General features: G+C 41.5%; 1 protein-coding gene across 2 annotated transcripts; it reads right to left on the reverse strand.

Annotated features, from left to right (window-relative positions):
• Positions 1-4,545: 4,545 nt before the first annotated feature.
• On the reverse strand, positions 4,546-24,029 carry CAPZA2 (capping actin protein of muscle Z-line subunit alpha 2). Of its 2 annotated transcripts, none has more exons than XM_035127964.3 (10): positions 23,834-24,029; positions 13,570-13,633; positions 12,961-13,012; positions 12,265-12,328; positions 11,089-11,295; positions 10,860-10,939; positions 9,747-9,825; positions 8,283-8,354; positions 6,444-6,506; positions 4,546-5,536 (listed from the first exon to the last, which is right to left on the reverse strand). In XM_035127964.3, exons 1-10 carry the CDS (start codon positions 23,870-23,872, stop codon positions 5,396-5,398), a joined length of 861 nt encoding a protein of 286 aa, XP_034983855.1. In that variant the 5' UTR covers positions 23,873-24,029; the 3' UTR covers positions 4,546-5,395. The 2 variants fall into 2 exon arrangements, with proteins under 2 accessions (XP_034983855.1, XP_088532634.1); XM_088676508.1 differs by lacking the exon at positions 23,834-24,029 and adding an exon at positions 22,305-22,361.
• Between the last annotated feature and the right edge of the window lie 832 nt (positions 24,030-24,861).

Genomic DNA, 24,861 nt, shown 5'->3' on the forward strand with positions numbered 1-24,861 from the left:
CAAATATAGTTAGCAAGATTCATCCTCCTCCTAACATTTCTCCGATGAAAATAGGGACGTCCCTTTCCATAATGTACATTTTGCTATTTATACCCCACACAACTTAACTGGGTTGCCCCAGCCACGCTGGGCAGCTTCCAACATATGTAAAAACATAATTAAACATTAAAAAAACAACCTTCCCTATACAGGATTGCCTTCAGAAGGCTGAAATAACTCCATACCCTCCAACATTTCTCCAATGAAAATAGGGGTGTCCTATTCAAATCTGGATTTACAGAAGCCATCCCGATTTCTGATTTGTTCCCACTTTTCATTAGGACGTCCCTGTATTTCATTGAAGAAGTGTTGGAGGGTATGCAATTAGTAGTACAGTAGTATTAGTAGAGTATTTTATTTATACCCCAAACATCTGACTGGGTTGCCCCAGCCACTCTCAGCAGCTTCCAACATAGGATAAAAACATAATAAAGCATTAAACATTTAATAAACCTTCCCTAAAACGTCTAAAGCAGGCATCCCCAAACTGGGGCCCTCCAGATGTTTTGGCCTACAACTCCCATGATCCCTAGCTAAGAGGACCAGTGGTCAGGGATGATGGGAATTGTAGTCCAAAACATCTGGAGGGCCGAAGTTTGGGGATGCCCGGTCTAAAGGTTGTATAGGTACTTCTCTCCTTGGCTTGGGGGTCGCATAACCATTTCACATTTCACTGATGAAAATGGGGACATCCTAAGGAAAAGCAAGATATTTTGGGATCAAATCAGAAACTGGGACAGCTTCGGTAAATCCAGGACTGTCCCTGGAAAATAGGAGGGTTTGCAGATTTCCCACTTCTCTATAGCTGAGGGTTAAGCAAAACGGGGTGGGGTGGAGATCCTGGTTCAGTGTTAAAGCCCAAAAGTCTGCATTGTCATCCGTTATGAGAGCAGTATATACCAGATTAGCCTGGGGTAGGGAACTATTTTCAGGCCATATTCTGTTCTGGGGAGGCTTCTGAGAGCCACTTGCCAGTGGGCAGAGCAAGGAATCGTTTCTACGTAACACATCATACATCCTTCTGGATCCTTCATCCAGACAAGCAATAGGCATGAGCAGAGTTCAGGCAGATATTCCAACCATACAAAAAAAAAATCTGGTGTGCAAAACAGGGTCAGTAAGGGATAGGGATAGTTTGGCCCTGCCTTGACTAGGCTCACATAGGCAATAAGCCGGTTTCAGGTTATACCCAGGAATACTGGGATAGATTCACACGACTGGCACCTCATTTTTGAAAAAACAAAATCCAGCTGTTCTTTAGATGTAGTAGCTCCCCTTGACTATATATTTTTCTCTGCACACGCAGAACCAGAAGCCACCCGTTGCATAAACTTATGAAGAGGCTGGTGAAGACAGAGAGGAAGTGCTAGCAAGAGTAGTCTTGCACAAGAAATAGCCTTAACGTTCATTACATGTTACCTCTTCTTAGCACACTCCAAGGCCGGCATCCAATTGTAAAAGAATTGAAAGGATGCATTAAAAAACCTTAAAATTTAAAACTCAGGTGTGGAGATTGATCACTGGCTTAACGCTACTTGGTGGTCTCGAGTTCACCCACCGACGAACACAACTTGCTGCCATGTAAAGTGTAAAACACATCCCTCTGGTTCTGCTCATTTTAATGCATACAAAAATTCAAGGAAATCACAGATTGCTTGTCCTTTCCATTTCTGTTCTGTTATTTGCTTTCCCCATTCCCTATTGCTTTAAATAGGAAGGGCAAATATTGCAACTCGTGCACAGTGCCTTTGTTTCTCCCACAGCAAAGATGGTCACTGCTCTTCAAGAAAGCTGTTTTAGGGCCTCAGCGAAGGTAAACTTTGCAGCTTTACCATCCCAAAGATGGTTCATATAATTTCCTTTGGGGAAAAAATTATTTCCAATGTAGGTCTTTCAGACCGGTGTTATATGGTCTCAGTGGCCACTCCGTCACAATCTAGATGCCACATTCTGGATTAGTTGTAGTTTCCGAGTCACCTTCAAAGGTAGCCCCACGTAGTGCATTGCGGTAGTCCAAGCGGGAGATTACCAGAGCATGCACCACTGGTGAGACAAGTCCACGGGCAGGTAAGATCTCCGCCTGCGTACCAGATGGAGCTGATGGACAGCTGCCCTGGACACAAAATTGATCTGTGCCTCCATCGACAGCTGTGAGTCCAAAATGACTCCCAGGCTGCGCACCTGGTCCTTCAGGGGCACAGTTGCCCCATTCAGAACCAGGGAGTCCTGAGGTTTTATTTTGCCACATTATCTACAAAGCAACACTATGTATTTAAGGAAGCCTGATGATAACGTTTTAGGAGCAGCAGCAGCATGTGAACTGTTACACTTAAGAGTGTGAGAGACACACTCTCAATAGGTAGTGCCCAGCAGTAACACATTCTGAAACTGAATCAGAGCTCATCTTTTTTTTTCTTCCTCTTGTATATAACTACATGGACTGGAAATAAAAACCATAGTGTATAGGCTTCCTATGAAGGAATTTGCATGGGAGAAAAAGGTCAGGGGACGAGGAAGAGCCCAAGAAAATATCACTAATGCAATATCCTGCCTTCTGTTTCCTAACTTAGCCAGATGGACCTTCAATGCAATGCGAACATGACCTGGACAAAAGGGATTCATGCAAAAACCCCTGAAGGATATAACTGCCTCCTGTTTGAACAAAGCTTCTGGACAACTGAATGAACTTCACCAAGAATTCTAAAGATTCTGAGTCAATGCAGAAACAGGTTCTAAAGCAGAATTAACTAAGGCTGTAGCATACATTAGCATAGTGGTTATTAGTTGCTTCACCTCAACTGTGATAGGTATTTCCTCTTCTATTCTCTTTCTGTTTAGGTAACCTACTCCCTACAATAAGCATGAGAAAGAAACAAGTGTTCACCCCCTCCTCAAAATCTGCAGAAAATCTACCTGGCATACTCACTCCTGATCACTGTTTGCCAGTAGAGTGCTAACACTTAACAACTCATAATCAATAATGCTATACAGGGCTGTGTTGCTATTGTGTGAAACACTTCTGCTAAAATTTTAATTACCGTACCTAACAGCAGTTTATTCATCCATGCAGTATTAAGAGTATCTGTAAATTGGAATGTTTTCTTTGTTTTACGTCACCTAGGATGAGAGGAAATGTAGACACAGATTCTCATGCCTCTTATATTCTCTTGTCCTGGGAACATATGCGTTCAATATTAACTTATCCTGCAGCAATAAAAGGGGGGGGGTTGAAAAGTTCATACTCCTAGATACTGGTAACTTGGAGCTACGTTACATGAGCTCAACCAAGGGCTCAAACACACACCCGGTGGAATTTTTCCACACCATATCCTATGCTACACATTCTAAACAGGTTTTAGAAATTGTGTTTCAAAAAAGGCTTCTATGTAGCACATCATTATTTAAGAGAAGGCTGAATCTCCCATTGGTGCATAAAACTTGCTGCACTTTTTGTCCTGGGCATTATTTATATATGAAAACTAGCTGGCCCTGCCACGTGTTGCTGTGGCTAATCCCTGTGATTCCCCCCACCCTGTCCCAACCCATGACGTATCACGCTCCCTGTTCCCCCCACCCCCGGCTCATCCCTGTGACTGGTCCCACCATGTCCCCTCCTCCCCCCAACCCCCACCCAGGCAAGTCAGTACTTCCATTCAGCCTAGTGACCTAGTCTGTAAAGGCTTTGGCCTAGTATGTAAACAAGAGCTGAGGTGCTGCTGAGAGGGAAGGTTCTATAGGTGTAGTACCAGTTTAGCTGCCGGTAGAGGGCACTGGTTTGCAACCTGGTTCTTTTCCCAGAATGCATTTTCGTGTGAGTGGTGTTTTGAAACACGTTTTGGGGTTTTTTACCACACACAGGTGTGACATCTGTCTTTGAAAATGGTATGGGCTTGCTCTCACATTTTCATGCGGCATTGTGTCAAAATTTGAATGCAATCGGTCAAGCGGTTTTGGTGAAACGTGAATACTAACTGACATGGCCAGTATAATGCCAAAGGTGGATGACCAAGAGTGATAATCAGCCATACTTGCTCCAGAATACCTTTGCACCTCATTGCAACTTTCCTTCACCCCTCCTTTCCACTCCCTCCCACTTTTGGGAATTCCCAGGACATTTCCAAATTATGCCCTGTATCTGACCAAATGTATATGTCAAAGAAAGTAAAATAAAAAATGGTCCTATGCATTTCTCACATAGAGGTGCTTTTAAGGAAGCAGATGATAAAAAGTGTACAGATAAATAGCAAGCTGAGAAAATCGTAAATGTTGCTGGGCTACAAATCTCATCAATCCCAGCCAGGGCTGATAACAGATACATCACAAAACATCTGGAAGGCACCAGATCTGGCGGTGGACTCCCAGGAGATCTATCTGGATCCTACCTTGATTATTTTTCATCATTGCCGGAAGACTGTTGTTTCAACGCCCCCTCCTCCCCCAAATCTGAGGATTTATTTATTTTCATCTTCTGCCCCTTCATTTTTGTTTTGAAATAATAATCATAAGTAAATAGAAAATTTGCTATTTTTAATGTCACATTGAATTTTAGTACAGTTCAATCCAAGAAAAAAAAAACTAGCAGACACAGTAATGAGTACAGGATTATATATATATTACAATATGCGTTGTTATAATACAATTGTGGCTGCATGGTAAAAATTAACTTGAGGACTGATGGAATCCGATCTCATTTGAACAGCTGTCAGGAACAGAGCACTAAATGCATTTCCAAAATAAGCACTAATATTTAATTTCAACACCTTAAAAACAGCATTAGACCTTGGCCTTTTTCTTTTTTCTTTAAAAAAAAGAAGAAGTTAACACCTAGCTAGCTAAGTAACTGAAAAGGTTTGGATATAGAATGCTTTCTGCAGGCCTTCATACAGTGGAGGGATAATTATTCCTACAACAATACACATGGCTAAAATCCATGTTGAATGTGAAACTGGCGATGTCCAATAACAACTTGTTCTAGGGAACTGTGTTCTAGAAGCTGCCCTTTTGCACGAAAGCGAAGCGACAAGTGATCACCGGATGCAAAAAATATTTCTCAAATTGTTTTTGATTGAACTGAAAACTATAGGCATGTCATCATTATAAAAAAAAGTCTAAATATATCAGAAGCTCTCAACATTTTCAGCTACACTGATTTTTTGTAACCTTTTAAAGGAGAAACAAAAGGACAAAGTAAAATGGTCAATTAGCTAAGCCTGTGTTCTAACCAAACTACGTACAGTGATTTTCAATGGCAAATGCCCATGCTGACTGGGTGACTTTAACAATTCCGAATACCTTTGCAATCACTTTAATTTTGTATACAAGGACACCGAAAAGATCCAGCTTTGCAACCTTCATTTTAGGCATTCTGCATTTCTTTCCCGATCTTGTAGCTAAGGATCTTGTTCCAGTCAATCTTTGTGCGAGTAACTGGCAGTTGTCGCCGTAAGGCCTTGAAAGTAGTGTCCGACATAGTTTGATAATTTTCGCTGATAGCAGTCTGTTCATGGAAAAGGTAGAACATGTAGATTATAGAAATACACAGTTTGATGTGAAAACAGATGTAAGAACTAACCTGCAAAAACTAAACTAGTCCGCATCTGACGGAACTTATTTTGACATTGATATCAGAAACAAGTGTGCTTCAGATGGTGTAATTAAATATGGATAACATAGTTAGATAGAAATCTTACTTTGGACATCCTTCAACTATGGAAGGCACAAAAGAAAATACAGAGAGGGGAGCATATTCCCCTAAAAAATGCATACCTGTTTACTGGCTTTTATGAATTAATCACACATGCCCTTGCTGTGTTAAACTGAATTGGTTTCATCACATACAAAAGAGGGAGGGGGAAGAGAACAGAACCAAGCAATTCCTTACTCTTAACTCCTTAATCCATTCCAGGAAAAGGAAACACAACGTCTGGGGTAAACAGGTTCATTTCCCATCAACAAAACTAGCTGTATTCTAAATGGCTATGGCCAAAAAGTAAATTTTGAAATTTGTTGCAGACTATACAATGTTTTCCGTTCAGAGGTCTGATTTAAGACAAGCAGTTTCTACAACCACAGATATTTATTTAAAAATAGAAACAACTTTAGGCTTTAAAAAGTAGTAAGGCCCCATAGTAACGCCCATTACTTGAAGTAAGTGGCCTTTTGAGTGTTATGTATTTGAATTCACATTCTGAAATCCTCGGAAAGAGGGTGTATATGCGTTTATTAAATGGGTATAGAAAGGTACACACCAAGCAAAGCTTTGCCCTTTCTCTGCTACTAAGGATTTCAGATTCTGAATATTTCCACCCATTTTCTGGCTGCTCCTGAACACATATTGTAGTAAAAACATTGTCAAAAAGACTCAGGAAAGTAACTACATTGTATATTGCAGACTTATTACATACCTGGTATTCATTTTCTGCAGCCTCTACAATCTTTACAAATTCCTTTGCTGTTTGGGCTTCATTCTAGGGTAAAGAGGAAAATTTTTAATATTGCACTAAACAATCATCTCCAGAAGACAGTAATTTCAAACATTATAATGAATATAAACAATTACAGGTTTCCCCCCACTATTACACATTCTCTGTGAGCTTTGCAACAAGCCTGTAACCTGTCACCATTATCTGCAAAACACAGGTGTCATCTGTGGGGATGCTTGTCATTAGTTTTTTTTTTACTGGTGACTTACAAGCTCCCACGCTTTCTCATCTTGTCAGAAGTGGACCTTGCAGGACTTTCTGCAGTTTTTAAACTTCCCTTCTGGAAGCGAGTCAAGAATATTTTTCAGACAAGTCAGAGAAGAGAAGGGAAACTCAAGTCAACTACGGTTTCTGTTCCCCAGCTTATTGTCACTCAGAGGACAGCTCTCTGCAGATTGTCAACTCTCTTACTGAGGTTTCAGGGATCCAACACTCATTAAAGCTCCATTTTTTGAGCTCATAAACAAAGAGCCAACTGCCCCTTCTGCATTACGCATTACAATGCATACGTTTAACATAGAAGGCTAGAGCTGGGTTTAGGCAGATTGTGTATTGAGATTCTACTCTTTGATCTGCCAAGCAAGAGCCCGATTATGTACTTTGCAGCAACATAGGACCATGCACTATCTGGAAAATAGTAAAGACACAGAAAGAGTATTGAGACAAGTGTCACAGCTGACCATGGTACTTTAGCACAGCTCTCATTCTGTTTGAGAGATTTTCTCAGTTTTCCAGCAAGGCTCCTGAAGCAGCTATGACTTAAACTCAATACTAAGGCTCTAGAACAGGCACCCCCAAACTTTGGCCCTCCAGATGTTTTGGACTACAACTCCCATGATCCCTAGCTAACAGGACCACTGGTCAGGGATGATGGGAATTGTAGCCCAAAACATCTGGAGGGCCAAAGTTTGGGGATGCCTGCTCTAGAACAGGTTTCCTCAACCTCGGCCATCCAGATGTTTTTGGCCTACAACTCCCATGATCCCTAGCTAGCAGGACCAGTCGTCAGGGATGGTGGGAATTGCAGTCTCAAAACATCTGGAGGGCCATGGTTGAGGAAGCCTGCTCTAGAAGCTGTAAATTCCACTAACGTTGCTCCTCTAATCGCCATGTTTCCAAATCAAATGGATTTGATTTGTGTCTTCAATTCACAGCATTCTTAACAGGCCAAAGTCTTGTTACTTGGCCTAGTTTTGCATCAAAATGAAGCCATCCAAAAAGCCATTTAATTTCCCGAGCATGAATTCCTGTACAGAAAATAGATGCTCCATCATAGATCGTGCAGGTACAAACCAAAAAACACTAATGTATCTAGTTCCACATACTGAAGTGGGCATTATATTTCGTTTCTTGAACAGAGCACCCCATTCTTCAGGGCAAACTGTTGTTGTTTTCTATTTTAAAAAATGGGGCTTTCAAAATCAGTTGCATTGGGGGTCTGATGCTATTTTTTAAAAAGTGCAATGTTTTGAACAAATGTGTGACAGCTCATTACAATTTGGTGCAGGGGGCTGAGGAGAATCCTTGAAAATCAGGTGGAGGAACCTTCCACGAGAATAACGCACACATAGAAAGTGTCATCACCTGCTCCTCTGAGGACCCCTCCCTTCAACCTGCACCACTGTCTATCCTATCAAGCAGAGCCCCTGCCCCCAGGAGCAAATTTTCAGGGAAAACTAGGCTTGTCACACACACATTTAACTCTGGATTCAACCTTATGTGACTAATTTAAAATGTTTCCTACAAAAGAAAGATACTCACAGTCACTGTTAGAGAATCCTGTATGTCTTTATGACTCACTAGCTGAACATTTCCATCTTCATAATAATGAACCTACGTACAAAGTGAAATGGGATAAAGATTACCGCACAGGGAAAATGGCACTGCGTATTAGGAAGAGTGAGCAATATTACACCCCATTCAAAATGCAGTTGCGTAAGAATTAGCACTTACGGTTCTATCCAACATTGCCATTTTGCTGATGGAAGCCCTTTCAGTAATTCCCCCTCTCCCCTGCAGTCCCTCATGCATCTCCTAAGTCTGCTCTCTAAGGTCCCCTAAGCCCAAAACGGGTTCCCTTTCCCATTCCACTGACAAAACCTCCTCTCAACAAAGCAAAACAACCTTTAGTAGACTGAGGCATTTGTCTCTTTTTCCATTAGTTTCTTTACAGACTAGAGTGCATGTTTTATTTGAATAATATGGACTGCAGATTTAGAAGTTTGCTCCTTCTGTTTCACTTCTAGCTTCTTTTGGGGAGGAGGGGGGATGAGGGAAGTAAGGAGAGGGTTTTGAAACTCCAGAATACATATTGTCAGAGTGTACGGCAAGGGAATGTAAAGGGAAGATTTCGTTGAAAAACCTGATATCCACAATTACTTATTTTGCCTTTATTTCTTTAGCTACTTTTTAAAAAGAAAAAATAGTAACAACAATTGATTTAGAAGTAGATTAGCCAACTGTATAGCGGAATAAATGCTTAGAAGGTGTAGACTTAATTACTGTTTTAGTGATAAATCACTATAATGGTTATGTAACAATTTGTTTCAGCAGAACTCAAAGTACTGGTTCTCAACCATAAAATCCTAAATAGACTGGGATTAGAATACAACTTCTTTCAAATAAATCTGCCTGGTTACTGAAATTAGCACGGTTGGCCAGATGTATCTGACTTCAGGTCTTCCTGGTGCTGTTCATATTTGAAAAAACATCAGCCCCAGCCAGTATGGCCAATGACCAAGAGCCCACAAATACCTGGAGCATCACAGCTTAGTCACTACTATTATATGTTCTCTATGGGTACTTGCCTTTGGCAGTGATTGGACGACTACCAAAGGGGACATTTTCCATGGTTGTACCCTATTTATAGAAATCCATCCCTAGAAAGTTTCGCTGACACCAAGGAAATTTGGTTGACTGAGCATAATCTGGGTTTGTTTATTTTTAGTTCTGAACAGCACTTAGTGGTTTCCTAATGCATCTATTGCTGCTTTTGCTGTGTTTTACTCTATAGCTCTGACGCAATATGTTTTGGGATTTGATAATTTCTCTTAGATAATCCGTCCCAGGAAGCCACTAATAATTTTGATTTGCTATTTATTAATCTATTGTGTAATCATTTCTTTGATTATGGTAGAAATGAAGAATATAAACCTTAAAAAAGAAAGTGTTCTGAGAGTTACGTGGGATTTATCTATCAGACACCGTAAATTAGAGACAGCCTACCTGAATTTTCAAGATACCAGCCACCTGAGTGGTTGAAGGAGTGATTGTAAACTTCCATTCTGACCGCCAACGACCATTCCTTAAATGAAATAAAACTTTAGGTAAGCAAACATGTGGTGGAGAATCAAAACATTGAGTTTCACGTCCTTTAGATTTAAAAACTATTATGAAAAAGAATGCTTTGATGGGATACTGAAAGCAAATTGTGTAAACTGAAAAACTTAAATTGTTTGTAAACAATATGCAGAAAGTTGCAACATGATTTCCATGCACATGAGATGAAATCCATAAAACAAACCAACATGTTGAAAATACATTTTGGAAATAGATTTCTATCTAACTAAATACCGTGTTTCTCATATTATAAGACATGTCTTATATTTATTTTTTCCTCAAAAAAACACACTATGGCTTATTTTCAAGGGATGTCTTATTTTTTCCCTCCTCCTCCTGCCGCGGCCGGCATTGCTGCTGCACCTATCACTATGTCTTATTTTCGGGGTATGGCTTATATTCCTTGAATGCTTAAAAATCCTGCTATGGCTTATTTTATGGGTATGTCTTATAATATGAGAAACAGGGTAAGTACTGTACTGCAAATTTGCAATACTTATATTTTCCCATACCTGTGTATTTTGGAAACGTATCTTACGACATTTTTCACAAACCCAGTCTAAAATATTTTTCCAAATACATTCCTATCTTCATTTTTACAGAGCGTAATTGTGCTCAAAAGTTGAAATCTGAATACTATAGCTCTGTAATTCCCAAAATATTTCCCCCCTCGTAGATCACTTGAAAATTGCTGAGGTGAACCACTTAATAGTTTCTCTATCTGTTATAGCAATTGCAATGCTATATGACTTTTGCTCAGTGCTGTATGACTTTTGCTGGTATATTTGCAGGTGTACTGTGGACCACCTGAATGAAGCTTGTAGACTACTGGTTGTCCGCAGACCAGAGTTTGCAAGCTCTTGCTATAGTTTTAATGCCATGAATATAGGTTCTAAACACTGAATATGCTGAAAATGGAAGTCCAATGTAACTTTTAATGGGGTGAGCAAAATAAAATAGAAAAGAAACCAATTTACAGATGACTGATATGATACTTACCAAAAGTTTTTTGCTTGAAACTGATGGCTTTCTATGCATGCAATAATTGTTTGATGCCCATCAATTGTTTTTCCATACACCTTGTAACACAAATGTAAGACAGTTATGCCACAGTCTAAATTCATTCATTTAATATGTTTGTATACCACCCGTATATCTGAATTCAAGCCAACAGACCAAATAATGGGTTTAACCCACCCAAGCAATTTCAAGATCCTGCAACACTTACTGTGCAAACACCACTTGGATAGTGTTCTTTCACATAGGCTCTCATTGCTGTTTCTATGGAGTTTCTCCATGACTCAATTGCATTTTCAACTTCATGAGGCTTTGGATCAGTAGCCTCCTTCCTTAAATGATCAAATTTAAAAGAGATCTTGTTTTTCGGGTCCAAAAACTTTCCGTTGCCCAAGTCACCGTGTTCTGTTATTAAAACCTGCACAGAGAGTTTAAAGGCAATTGTAAAAAGACTATAAAGAACACAGGAAACACCATCAAATAAAAGAATGGAACTGTAGCAAAATATTGTACCATGGCACCTTTTAATTAAATACATGGCACAGCAGCTCTATACATTACATTGGTTTTCAAATTCTAGTTTGGGAATTCTACTTTCTATGAGAAACCAGAATAGTTCAATACTGTTATTCAAAAATTATGCATTTCATTTTATAAAGTGGTACTTTTAGAAAAGAAAGACACATTGTTCTTTTAAAAACCAAGATAAAGTTGTGGGATTGTCATTACAAAAGTGCACTGAGAAAGAGTAAACTAATATATTTAATCTCTCTTCTCTCTCTCTGTCTCTCTCTCTGAAGTTCAGAGGCAAGTGTGTCTCCTCCTGAGCCAATACAGCACCACACACACAAAAGGGAGGTATTAGTAACACTGATGTCTCACAACAAATGAAACTGATCTGTAGAAAACACAACTTGAAAAAAGAGACAATGCACGTATTTTTGTGAACTAAGAAATATTTAATAATTTTTTTAAGGGAGGCATTAGTTGGCTAGAGGGAAACTCAGTATTTGTAGTAGTAGTAGTAAAAAGCAAGATTGAGCTGCTCAACCTCACTCCCTTGCCTCAAAGGATTTGGGTGGGAGCTATTGCAGTGAATGACACAAGCGAAGAACTGATTTCATATAGACACCATGTAACTTCTGTTCTAGCATTAGGTTTGAGTGTGATTTTATTCTGAGAATCGTTCATAAGCTACTCTGAGAGCCTCTTGAGGCTATAAAGTGAACTATACGTATTATCTCCCCCCCCCCCCGGTGTGTATATGCACACATGTATATATTACAAAATAACCCCTAATGAGTCCCACCCTAACACAGCCCAATGAGTACTGAGCATGCCCGCCCACCCACCCTTACGCCAAACTTAAATTCAACCATAGTCTTACCTGCTCATCATAGCCTTCTAGTTTCACTGGAGTAAACTGGTCCAAGTTATACTGTGCAAATGCACTGAAAGAGACAAAGATAGGAGGCTTCAAGTAAAAATATTTTTTTTGCAACATTAAGAAACATCAAGCATAGAAACTAATCCTTTCCGCCTCCTCTACCCACTGTGCTTAATAAATTTTCAAATTGTGTTAAGGGCATCAGATCCTGTGTTCCTGTATAATAAAACTATGAATTTTATTAAAATAAATCCAGTTTGTGCTAAGATTTGACAAAGTTAATTTTATTTGGTAAATAGATATAGGTTGATTACTGGTGCAGAAATCTCATAATGTGTAGCAAACCTTTGGATTCCCAGTGATCTTTAACACCATTCATACATTATATGCAGAATAAAATCTAATCACATACTTTTCCTGCCTCTCCACCCTTATCTACCCGCCAGTGTGAGCCGCAGGGTTATGGATGCAGCAGCGCTGCTGGCCTAGGGGCTGGGATCACTGCCCCTCCCCCAAAAAAGTCATATTGAGTAGATATGTCTTACTTCTGGGAGAAGGCAGCAAGGAACCCAATGAAAAAGCGGAGGGGGGGGGCTGGTCTATCCCATCCTCACACAACCTATTAAAAGCTGCCCACAAATGCATCCGTTCAGCATTAACACATTGAAAGAAGCAATAAATGGTGGTGATACTTACTGAGCTGCTCCTTCCCTGAGAAGATTATCATTATTAAGCAGCAATCGAACATCTGAAAAATACTGAGCATTAGTACACGGTGAAAATGCTAACTGGAAAATACATGTTTTCCATGAGAGGAAGTAATCTATTACAGGACAAGCGTGGAAAAAACAGTGTCAGTTTTAGGGTACTGGCCATGTTCAGAGATGGAAAATAGCAACTTCCTGGGTCCTAGCATTAAATTGGTAGGCATATAATGCTCCTGGAATTTTCCCCAAACTGGCTATAACTCTGCATTGCCAACCACAGAAGAAATGAATTGGCAAAGATTTCTAGCAGTAGCAAGTGGTGTTAGAGCTACTTTATGTAATGTAACAGGGGTATCACTTGGCAAAAGTTAAGCAAAAAGTGCTGATAAGTTTTAAAATAGGAAGTGGAACACTCTTGTCCTCTAACAGTCTTGAAATTATATTAATAGACAAAGAAAAGGAAACATGAGAGCAAGCAATGTGAAGTTCCTAAGTGTCATCCTGATTTGTTTTTTTTCAAAAGTTTGTTTTGTAAAGCCTGCATAAAGGGCAACTGAAACCATCAACATGAGAGCTAGAAAGTAGCATGAACACTCACCGTTAAAGACTTCATTGAATTCCCCCGGGGGAGCATGGATGATAAATTTCGCTGCTATGCGCACCTAAAATGGAAACAAGAAGTATATCATACAGTAATCATAAGAAAGTTTTAAATGGGAGAAATCTATTTCATTCTATAATAACTTTAAAAGGTTAACTGGAAAATAACTGAGCTCCAAATTACATCCTAATACCACCTGAGAATGCAAAGTCTTGTGTTAAAGAGAGATGTTTGGCTAAGTTAATTTAGAAGAGGAAGCATAAAATAGCAAGATGCTCTGCGAGATGAAGAAATACTTCTACTGCCTGTTACGGTCAAATCAGACCAAATGCATTTCCAACACAAAATAACCAGCACAAAACATTCTCAAAGGTACTATTAAAGACAGAATTGTAATAGAAAATGTAACAATCTGAACTTCACTGGGCATGAAAATCCCTGAGGCATAGCTGGAGGACTATCTTCTGGAATAGGAAACACAACGTAGTTCTGTGACGTCTCACCAAAACAAGGTTACATGTGTGTTTAAAAAGCATGTCCTAAATAATTGCCAGAAGCATCATCAACATATTTATTTAAAAGTATTTGTACACAGTTCAATATTTCAAAAAATCCCTCTACAGCATCTTCCAAGGCAGACTGGCTTTCTGCTGAGACATAGAGAAGCTCTGTCTCCTGTCTCAATCTTGGCCAATTCTGGCTTAAGGGATGAGCTAGCATGGGCAGGTCTATAGTTGACTGACTTTTTGCTGCTTCAACCGATGATTTCCTGCACTGCTACCACTCCCAAGTCATCTCTTCCATACTGAATGTCTGAACTACTGCACTTTATAAAACGCTCAAAGCTCCTCATCAAGTGCATAATAGTATATTGATATTACAAGGTGTTACTCATTTGGATTTGGATTTATACAGGTCAAAATCCCAACTGATTTCAGCGTTATACAATCAAGGCTGCAATCCTCAGCATTACTTGGGAACAAGTCCCACTCATTTAAATGAAATACACTTTTGAGAAGACATGTTAGCATGCATGATAAAATGACTTTAATTAAGAAACCGTTAAGAACAAGTACAGTGGTACCTCGGGTTACAGACGCTTCAGGAAACAGTACCTCGGGTTAAGAACTTTACTTCAGGATGAGAACAGAAATCGTGCTCTGGCGGCGTGGCGGCAGCGGGAGGCCCCATTAGCTAAAGTGGTACCTCAGGTTAAGAACAGTTTCAGGTTAAGAACGGACCTCCAGAACGAATTAAGTTCTTAACCTGAGGTATCACTGTATGTTCAAACAGCTCTTTCATATATAGTAATTACTTTGCATTTAAAAAGAAATAGTTAAGATAATGGGGTGGCATTTCTAAAAACCCAAAAGTCAGTCCTGTGTTGTTTCTTCAAGAATGGTATCTGGACTTTGTCGGAAACATACTATTCCACCTCCTCTTGAATATTAAAAGCAGGCATGTAGTGTGTGTGTGTGTGTGTGTTTTCAAGGCATATCTGAGATGACATAAACTGAAATGCTCTTCTTACCACTAGCCTTCCTGACTATGACCACAACGGAAACTGATTTGGTTTCAGGCAAAAAAGAAAAAACCTGGCATGTACATGCCTATATAAGGCAATGACAATGTGCACATCAGTGCCATTGTGAGTTCTTGAAGTCAAGTTACAGTAGTTTAGATATGAATCAACAAAATACATGACTATTAAATGACAGCAAGAAAAGATCTCAGGAAGATATAAACAAAATAGAACAATTTCAAGCACAGGAGCTGGCCAGATATAAACTGGGACATGGGGGGGGGGGGGTAATGCAAACTGAAGAACTTCCACATACCCTAACCCACTGTCCCTGGCCTGCTATTCTTCTGGCCAGGATCATAGCCAGAAGCAGGCTCTGATAGGAGAAAAGTTGCATCCTCTTCTTGTCTTCTGATTCTTTGCATTGCACTCTGCATTCTAACCATCCCGCTTTACAACTGAACAACATGAAATGCATGCTAACATATAGTTCATGACACCTAGGTAGGCCACCAGAGTCAACGCAGTGCGGTAAACACAATATTTGACTTGTGGGTGGTTTACAATTTCCAGTCAGCCATGAAGCTCACTAAGTTGTCTTGAGCAACTCATGCCATATCAGAAAGAAAAGCGGGTTGGTCATATGCTGCCTCCTCGAACGACTCAGAGAACAGCCAGATTACATCAAAGAAAGAAAGAAGTTCAATCTTGAGCTGATTGGCTACAAAACGTGTGAAATGCTGCATCTTTTGCCCATATCTTACATTATATATGGCTATACTAAGAACTGTAGCCTTCAGTATCCAAGAAATCCTGGATTTGGTCGTGAACTGCATGTAACAATAAAACCCAAAAAGTCACACAAAAATGTAATCCTCATAGTTTGTGCCACCTTGTTTGGAAATCTTTTCAAAATGTAGCCTTTCAGAACTAAAGTTATTTCCCAATAAAACAGATCTTAAAGCTTCCTTTCATAATCGCAAAAAGGCACTGTTTGAAAAATAAATAAATCATTTTTGTCAGAGCTATGAGACACCTGTTTTGTACCGCTGCCACAACAATTCCGGTCTGAGATCAAGCTGTTAGTAATAACTTGTAAAGCTCTTAAACACTTGAGACCAAGATATATGAAGATGCACGTCTTACTATATTGTCCTTTCCAGATTTTAAGACTTTATGGCTCTGGAGGTCAACCACCCTGTTATGACATCACGTTTGGCATGTGGGTTGTCCCACATACCTGGCAAAATCCTTTGTGCTGTGTTCCCTAATGCCAGCCAGCCTGGGAACCACAGTGCAAGTGGCACTGCCAGCCCTAACCATGGCGCTTTAAGAAGGACTAAATATAGGGCCAGGAAGTGCTTCTTTCTCTCCTTCTCATCAGCTGGCGGGGGGGGGGGGCTGCATGTTGCAAGCACTGACTGCGCGAACAGTAGATGCCTTCAAAAATGGGAACGGGCGCACACAACCAAAGTGAGCAGGATTTAACCTCGCTTGGGATTAAATTCTCCTGTTCCTCTGCTGGGAAAAAGGTGTGCACACCCAACACAGAATTAAACGACAGCCTCCCACCATTATAAATTACACCAACAGATTGACAGGTGGGTGCGATGTGAGGGGAAATGGTTTGACAGGTCAAGATGGACTGGAAGTTCCCCACCCATTTGAATATCATCTGGGGAGGCTCTTCTTTGTGTCCCACTTCTAGGAGTCACTAATTTTGTGGGGATGCAGGAAAGGGCTTTCCCCATGGTGGTACCCTCACTGTCCTCCCCTCTGAGATATCACTGGTGGTGCCAACTATTTCTATGTTTTGGTGTCAAGTTAAAACATGGTTATTTTTTTGAGTATTTGTGGGTCATTAATTGTCAGCTCAGATTTAAATAAAAATCCAATTTGCAGTGTAATATAGCCATTGTTTTAGCTGCTTGGTTTCCTTATTGTATTGTTGTTTTAAATTTAATTTTACCTGAGATCTGTGATGGAAGAAATTATTAAAAATGGCAACAAAATAAAAAGCAATGGTCAAGAACTGGAGGGTCAACGATACAATAAACTATACTCAAATTTTACATTTGCAGTGTGTTCAGTTATGTTAAGGTACCCTATATATCTTCCAAGCTCATACAATTGTCAGATTCAACATGGGACATGTGGGTTACATTTGCTGTAGTTCCACAGAATTTCAGCAAGTATAGCTCTGGGGTGCTACAGTGGTAGAAATTCTCCCTTCTAAAAGCACACAGACCTTCTCACATTAAATATGACAACCTTACATAGCAAATACACCAGCAATATAAATCTTCTTCATATCTGAAGCTTATACCAAGAACAAACTTAGTTGGTCTCTAAGGTGCTACTGGACAATTTCTTTATATATTTCGACTGTGTCAGATCACCACGGCTACCTACCTGAATCTAGAACCAGCAATATAGTTTACCATTTATCTCTATCAGCCTCCTTTTTATAGCACTTCTCCTCCCCCTGCCATGCTTGCCATGTTCCATTTATTCAGATAATACTTTAAACTGAAACACAGAAGGCTTGAAATTTTACCTGTCCTAGTAACCAAATAGTTTGCTACAGTCGACAATCTGGAAATGGATTCCTAAAGGGATCAAATAGCAGTGCTTGCAAGAAAATGTGTAATGGTGTTTCGAAAGGAAGAATGCTCTATGACAGACACTTACAAATTCCTGGGAATCCTGGAACAGACCTTGTGAAAATGTAATTGTTGCAGTCTTTGAATAAGCAGTGTTTTTCAAACTATATCCATTTCCAAGAAACCCTGGGATTCCTCAGCAAGATCATTTATAGGAAATGAGATTTCCTGGAAGGCAATTTTTCCATCATTGACCAATCCTTCCCTTCATATCCTTTGAGTGGATATGCTGATGGAAGATATGCAAAGGCTCCTCACTATGGTATCTGCAAACCCTTTAAGTCTATAGCACTGGCAACATGACATGTAAAAACATGGTATGCATGTTTCACCTTGATTTTGGCCACTGTCAAGTTTCCTACAACAGGGTGCACAACTCATGAAGGTGAGAAGTCCCAAGTGGAGAACATCCAGCCCACAGACCTAATTATGCTCACCAGGCCTCCCAATCTGGTCTGCAGAAAATCCTTTTCCTTCCACAATGCCCACTTGTTGATTGCCTGACATCAGGTGCAGGACATACGACGTCAAGTGGGGGACACGTAAAGCTACGACACAAATAAACAATCAGAAGCCTTAGAGTGCGGTCCTGCTGATTTATAAGCATGGTTTCCTTTTAGCGATATTTAGATTTGGCACCAAATGTGCTGCTTTTGGTAGTTATCCATTCAGAAGCTCTGAAGTGGCTGGCACTGGATTCACTCAGGAGCACTCTAAAATTTAAGGTATAAAAGTGTTCAAGAACAGAAATAGAGTGGTACCTCGGGTTAAGAACTTAATTCATTCCAGGGGTCCGTTCTTATCCCAAAACCGTTCTTAACCTGAGGCGCACTTTTGCTAATGGGGCCTCCCGCTGCCGCCGGTGCACGATTTCTGTTCTCATCCTGGGGCAAAGTTCTCAACCTGAGGTACCACTTCCGGGTTAGCGGAGTTTGTAACCTGAGGTGTTTGTAACCCGAAGCGTTTGTAACCCAAGGTACCACTGGACTTCCAAGAAGGATTTTGCACAGCCTCTACATGGTAGTCCCAATGCATGGAACTCCGAGACTGTAATTAAAGTGCCTGCGTGAATAACCCTTTTGTGAAAAGTATTTATAGGGGCACTATTTTGGTTCCCTCAAATAAACAAACAAGCCCTCCATAATTTACTCCTTGTTTACAGGGCGTAAGCAAGCTGTGGTCTTCCAGTTCAGATGTAATCACAGCTATCATTTCTGAAAACCAGGAAGTTATTCATTAAGCCAAACGTGAAAGTGGAGAGAAGGTGTGCAGGATTTGCTCCTGATCCTGCCAAACAAATCTTGGTTATGCCTGAACCAAGCCAATGAAATCTGATGAGGCAGGAAAATTTAGTATACAATCGAAGTGGTGCCCCGAATTCGGAAAAACAGGAAGTTCCTCAAATTCTTTCCATCAAGCACACCCTTAACTATTACTCAATGCATCTGAATTTCCCCTTTTAAAGAAGTGTACAGCGAAGACAGCTTATGGTATTCTAAGGTAAATGAATGGAAGAAAGTTCACAGAAGAAAAGTCTCCAGTGTCCTTGCCTCTGCGGCTGCCTTTATCCTCCCGAATAGCCTCTCCCAGAGAGTGATGGGAGTGGCTTTCCGGAACCATGTGGCATACAAACAGAGGAAGCTGCCTTATACCAAGTTAGAGCACTGGTTCACCTAGCTCAATATTGTCTAGACTCTAGAGTGACTGGCAGTGGCTCTCAGTTTCAGACTGGGGGTCTCTCTCACCCATCACTTGAGATACTGGAAGCTGAACCTGGGATTTTCTGAATGCAAAGCAGATGCTCTACTGCTGATCTACTGCCCTTCCCAAAGAAGTGACTCTACTGGGGGAGCAGAGTGAAAGGCAGTTCAGCTTTAGTCAATTCCCCACTTCCTCAGCAGTCCCCGAACCCCATTCATTCTGCATTGTTCAAGACCGCCCCCACCCAAGAAACTTTTCAGTAGGATGCAAGTAGGCCAAAGAAAGGTATAGGAAACATTCTATTTTCTTTTGTTCACTTATCCTAGAAACTAAGTCAACATTTTTACACTGATAGACAAATCCACCTCAATGGTGTTCTTCTGTCTCAGCCACAGAACTTTAAATTCTGAACTAATATTTTGTTGTAGCAGGCAAAAGAACAAGCGAACTAGCCTAGAACCAGGAAAAGGAAAATTCATAATAAAGCAGTATCTCAAATGAAAACTGCCTTGTACCAGGGAGCTGGGTTCTCCAGAGCAAGCAATATAGCTTTTGAGTGCTATCATAGCCCAGTTTTCAGAGAATATCTTGTACAATATAAATCTCTACTAATTTGGTGAGAAGTCAGATACTGCTTCTCTTAATCAGCATCTTATTTCCATTTCAGCCAACAAGTAGAGAAATTTATAATTCAGTTTCCAAATGAAAATATAAGTATTCCTGATATATTGCTGAAAGAATTGCCAAGGCTCTCATATATTTCAGAATTCCAGTAGATAAATGCTTCTGAGCTTCTGTCTCATATGCCTCATATGCATTTATCTACCGGAATTCTGAAAAGGCTGCAGAAAATACTTGTACTGTACAGGGTTTATTGTGGGTTTTCATTGTTTCTATTTATACATACTTCCCTCATCATGCTTTATTTATAAACTGCAATCTTAGGTTATATACTGGAATCTTAGGTTAATAAGCAATCGCTAACTGTTTTTTTGTGCTACTTCCCTGAACACAAACAAAGCAAACTAGTTGGCACAAGGGACCATGTGATGCCAGAGCAAATGTCCAATCTGAACCAACTCCTACCTTCCAGGCCATTTTGAGATAGCTGGGAGACTTCTGCTCTTTGGTAATTCTGATGTGGGGTCCCTCATGCTTTTGAACATATATATGAATCTGCTGTAGGAGGGAATTTGCCATTGGTATGACAATGACACCTAGCTCTACATCCATGCTATCATAATCAGGTGAAGGCTGTCCAAGTGCTGGACTGCTGTCTAGGGTCAGTGATGGGCTGGAGGGCTAAATAAATTAAGCTGAATCAGGATAGAGGTGCTGTGGGCCATGGATCCAGCATTTCCACTGCAGGCTCAGGTCACTTCAGTGCCTTCCTTCAATAAATTAGTTCACCAGCTATAGCCCTTCATGGACTGCAATAACCTGGCTGCAGTGATCCACCCTCTTGGCTATATTATTGTAATGCACTCTACAAGGGTCTACCCTTTAAGGTGGTCCAGACATGACAACTAGTACAAAATATGGCCACTAAAATCCTGACTGAGTCACTAAGGAGGGATCGTATTAAATAAGTCTTAAAGGTGCTACACTGGCTACCAACATGATAATGAACACTAGAGAAGAGAATAAGAAGCAATATCATTGTAACGAGAACAACCTTGTGGCACTTAAAAATGTAACAGATTTAACATGACATAAATCTACTACATTAAGCAAAAAATTATGAGGCAACTTCCTTTTATTTTATTCTATTCAACCTAATAAGAAGGTTGTGTCTAGCTAATAATTTCTATTACCAAAAGAAAGTGATTTCTATAAGCAGGCATTGCATTGCCTCCTTACTCAGGGCAGAGGTGCATGTAAACAGAACTACACAGCACAACTGTACCATTAGAAATTTAAGGCAACATGAAAGAATACCTTTCACAGCCAAATCTTATACTGAGTCCATCTGAGTTCAATAAGGCTAACTCTGAAGTATATGGTCGCTTAGGATTGCCACTGAAGACCATGTTAGAGAAGGGAGACGACCTCCTTGCATGTCTTGACAAGACCTGAAAACAGAACTTAAGACTCAACAAATTTCATTTGAACTGTATGCACACAATTACCCACAGGAACTAGAATGAGTCACTTAAGCTATTTTAGTTTCTTTTTAAAAAATTTCTCCTTGCACATCAGAATTTTCTTGTATTAAGAGGCAAAGCTGTAAAAAGCTTTTCATAAACACATACATATTTTTCTGTAGCTAGCTCAGTCTTGAAAACTTGATGATAGGAAAGTGATAGTGTAATACCTAAAGACAATGTAAACACTGCATCATTGTCTTGTTATTTAGACCACTATCCAATAGCTCTAAAATCTCTTGCATTTTCAACTGCAGTTAATACGAGCTCAAATGGAGAGACAAAAGTGAGCAAGCCACTTATTTTATGTGTTGGTGTTCCTCAGCCTGGCACTTTCTCTTGAAAATAATGGTATGCATTTTTAACTATAGGGTAGGGACATCCAACTTCCAAGAGACTGCGATCTACTCCCGCTATAAAAAAACTGGCAGTGATCTACCCATTGAATTGACCAAAGTTGTTGAGCTTTTGGGAGGGAGGATGAGCCAAAGTTGTGTGTGTGTGTGTGTGTGTGTGTGTGTGTGTTTCTGAAGATCAATCAGGATCACGTGATTGAACAGGATCGACAAGGGACACCCCACGATCGACCGGTTGGACATCCCTCCTATAGGGCAGTGGAATTCAATAATAAGGAATTGACATTTATAGTATTTATCATGAAGGAGTCCCCTCTTACGGATGACAATTGCAAAATACACTCACAATTACCCTTTCCAGATACTGTGGAGGAACTTTCATTTTAAGGTGCAACTTCAAACGGAAATCTAAAAGTACAGTGGAAAATCGGGTTGAGGACATAATCCGTGATGGAGGCACATCCACACCCCGCAGCGCTGCTTCTGCACATGATGCAATTTAGCACTTCTGCACATGCACAAGCGGCGAAATCCGGAAGTAACCCTTTCCAGTACTTCCGGGTTTCCCGTGGTACGCAACCTGAAAACATGTAACCCGAAGTGTCTGTAACCCGAGGTACCACTGTACAGTAGAAGCAAGTGACAGACACCTGTTGTAAACGTGCACATGCTACAAGTACACTTGCCAGAAAGATGGATCCACAAGTATGCTTGGTGGCAAACATCAGTTTGCTATCATGTAACATGTGAGCCCCATCTCCCCAAAGTCACACTGAGCCATCATATCCAAAAGTCTACAGAGCATCTTTAAGGAGGGCAAGGCTGAAAGAATGAAACCCATGAATGAAGAAAGAATCAGATGCTTCAAATCCTTCAGGTACTCAGTGCCTGGGACAAAGAAGCACAAACCCCTCCAACCAACCCTTCCTCAAAACCCAATTTAACAGGACTAGGGGCCCTGGAATGTGTGACAGGGGAGACAGACAGCACCCTTTCTTCAGCAGAGCTCCTACACCACACACTCGAAATGAAATAATTGATCACACATTAATATATAATATATTATAATATATAATATATAACCCATCCTTCTCTGGGACTATAGATAAAATGCATCAGAATTTACCGATGAACTAAACATGAAAGAGAAGGGGCAGAAGACCCACCCTTTATAATTTTTAAAAAATATGCTCCAACTAAATACAGCATGCAACCTGCATGTGCAATCTGCTCTGATGCTGCCCTTCCTCCCACCCCAAGAGCTGCGACTAGATGATCCTCAGGATCCCTTCCAAATCTACAATTCCATGAAGAAGAAGAAACACCCTATGGTTATTTCTCTTCCTCCCCACCCCAAAGCCCTGGTGTGGTGGCGGGATTTGCCCTGCCCAACTCACACCCGGAAGAGCCGGGGGAAAGGCCGGTCGCGGAGGAGAGGCGGCGAAACCCCTAAGCCTCTCCCGCCCCCTCCACCCATCAGCTCGGGCCTTCAGAGAAGGGGGGGGGAGCCGAGAGGAGGAGGAGGAGGAAGAAAGGAGCCGAGGGGAGAGAAGTCTCGCCCAGCAGACACCGGATCTGCCCCGCCTGCCTCGCTTCTGCTGCCGCAGCCCCAGCCCGGCGCCCGGAGCCTATTTTCAGCGCTCGCACCGTACAAGGAGCGGCGGGAAGGGCCCTCGGACAGCAGCAGCAGCAGCAGGAGAGGCGCCTTCCTCCTCTCGTCGCCCGGCCATCGGCTGACAAGGGCCCCATTTCCTTCCTCTTCACGGGGCCGAGGGAAAGGAAGAAAGCCCCCCCCCCTCAGTTTGAGGCGCAGCAACCGCCGCCCCTCGCGACGCAGCCCCGCTCCCCCCCCCAGGGCGACGACACCCGCCTCACCTTCTCCTCCTCGGAGAGCTGGTCTTCCAGGTCCGCCATCTTCGTTTTCTCCCCTGTCCGGCCACGAGAAGGAGGAGAGGGGGAGGCGGAGGCGGCGGCACCCGAATCCGCAGCAGCAGCAGCAACGGCAAGAGGAGGAGGAGGAAGAGCGGCGGCGGCGGCAGCAGCAGTAAAGGCCCAGCTCTACCCGCCTTCGCTCGAGCAGGAAGGGCGGGGCTTCGGGCGCGTCCCCGAGAGAGGTGGGGGAGGGAGGCGCGGGCGCGGGCGGAGAGGGAGGCATGCGCAGAGCGGCATCGCCGGGAGGGGGACGGCTGCTTCTGCTCTGGAGAAAGAACGGGACCCCCGCCCCGCCAACGGGATAAGTTAACTACAGTATATGTACAACACGTTTAATGTTTAATTATGTTCTTATCTATGTTGGAAGCTGCCCACAGTGGCTGGGGGAAGCCCAGTTAGGTGGGCGGGTAGTAGTGATGATGATGATGATGAATGAATTGGACATCTTTATTTTCGTTGGAGAAATGTTGGACGGTATAAAAGGGCTTCGTTGACGCTCCAGCCTCCTGACTCTGTAGCTTCTATTCCTCACTCCCCCTCCTACACAACTCCCCAAGTTGTCAGCCTTTTGCAGTTTCAGGGTTTTTCATCTCTTATTCCTTTGATTTTCCCCCCTCTTTCGGCGCTTCTTTCTCGGTGGTTGGGAACCCCAAACAGGGAGGAGTTGCTGCATACCCTCCAACATTTCTCAGATGAAAATAGAGATGCACCCTGCTATTATTATTATTATTATTATTATTCTCTGGACAGCTCCCAACATATATAAAAACATAATACAGCGGTACTTTGGTTCTCGAACTTAATCCGTTCCAAGAGTCCGCTTGACTCATGAAACCATTCAAAACCCAAGGCATGGCTTCTGATTGGTTCTAGCAGCTTCCTGCACTCAAGCGGAAGCTGTGTCAGACGTTCGTCTTCTGTAAAACGTTCATAAAGCGGAACACTTCCGGGTATGTGGCATTTGGGAGCTG

The sequence above is a fragment of the Zootoca vivipara genome, chromosome 9 (assembly GCF_965207765.1).
Source record: "Zootoca vivipara chromosome 9, rZooViv2.hap1.1, whole genome shotgun sequence".
Lineage (NCBI taxonomy): Eukaryota > Metazoa > Chordata > Lepidosauria > Squamata > Lacertidae > Zootoca > Zootoca vivipara.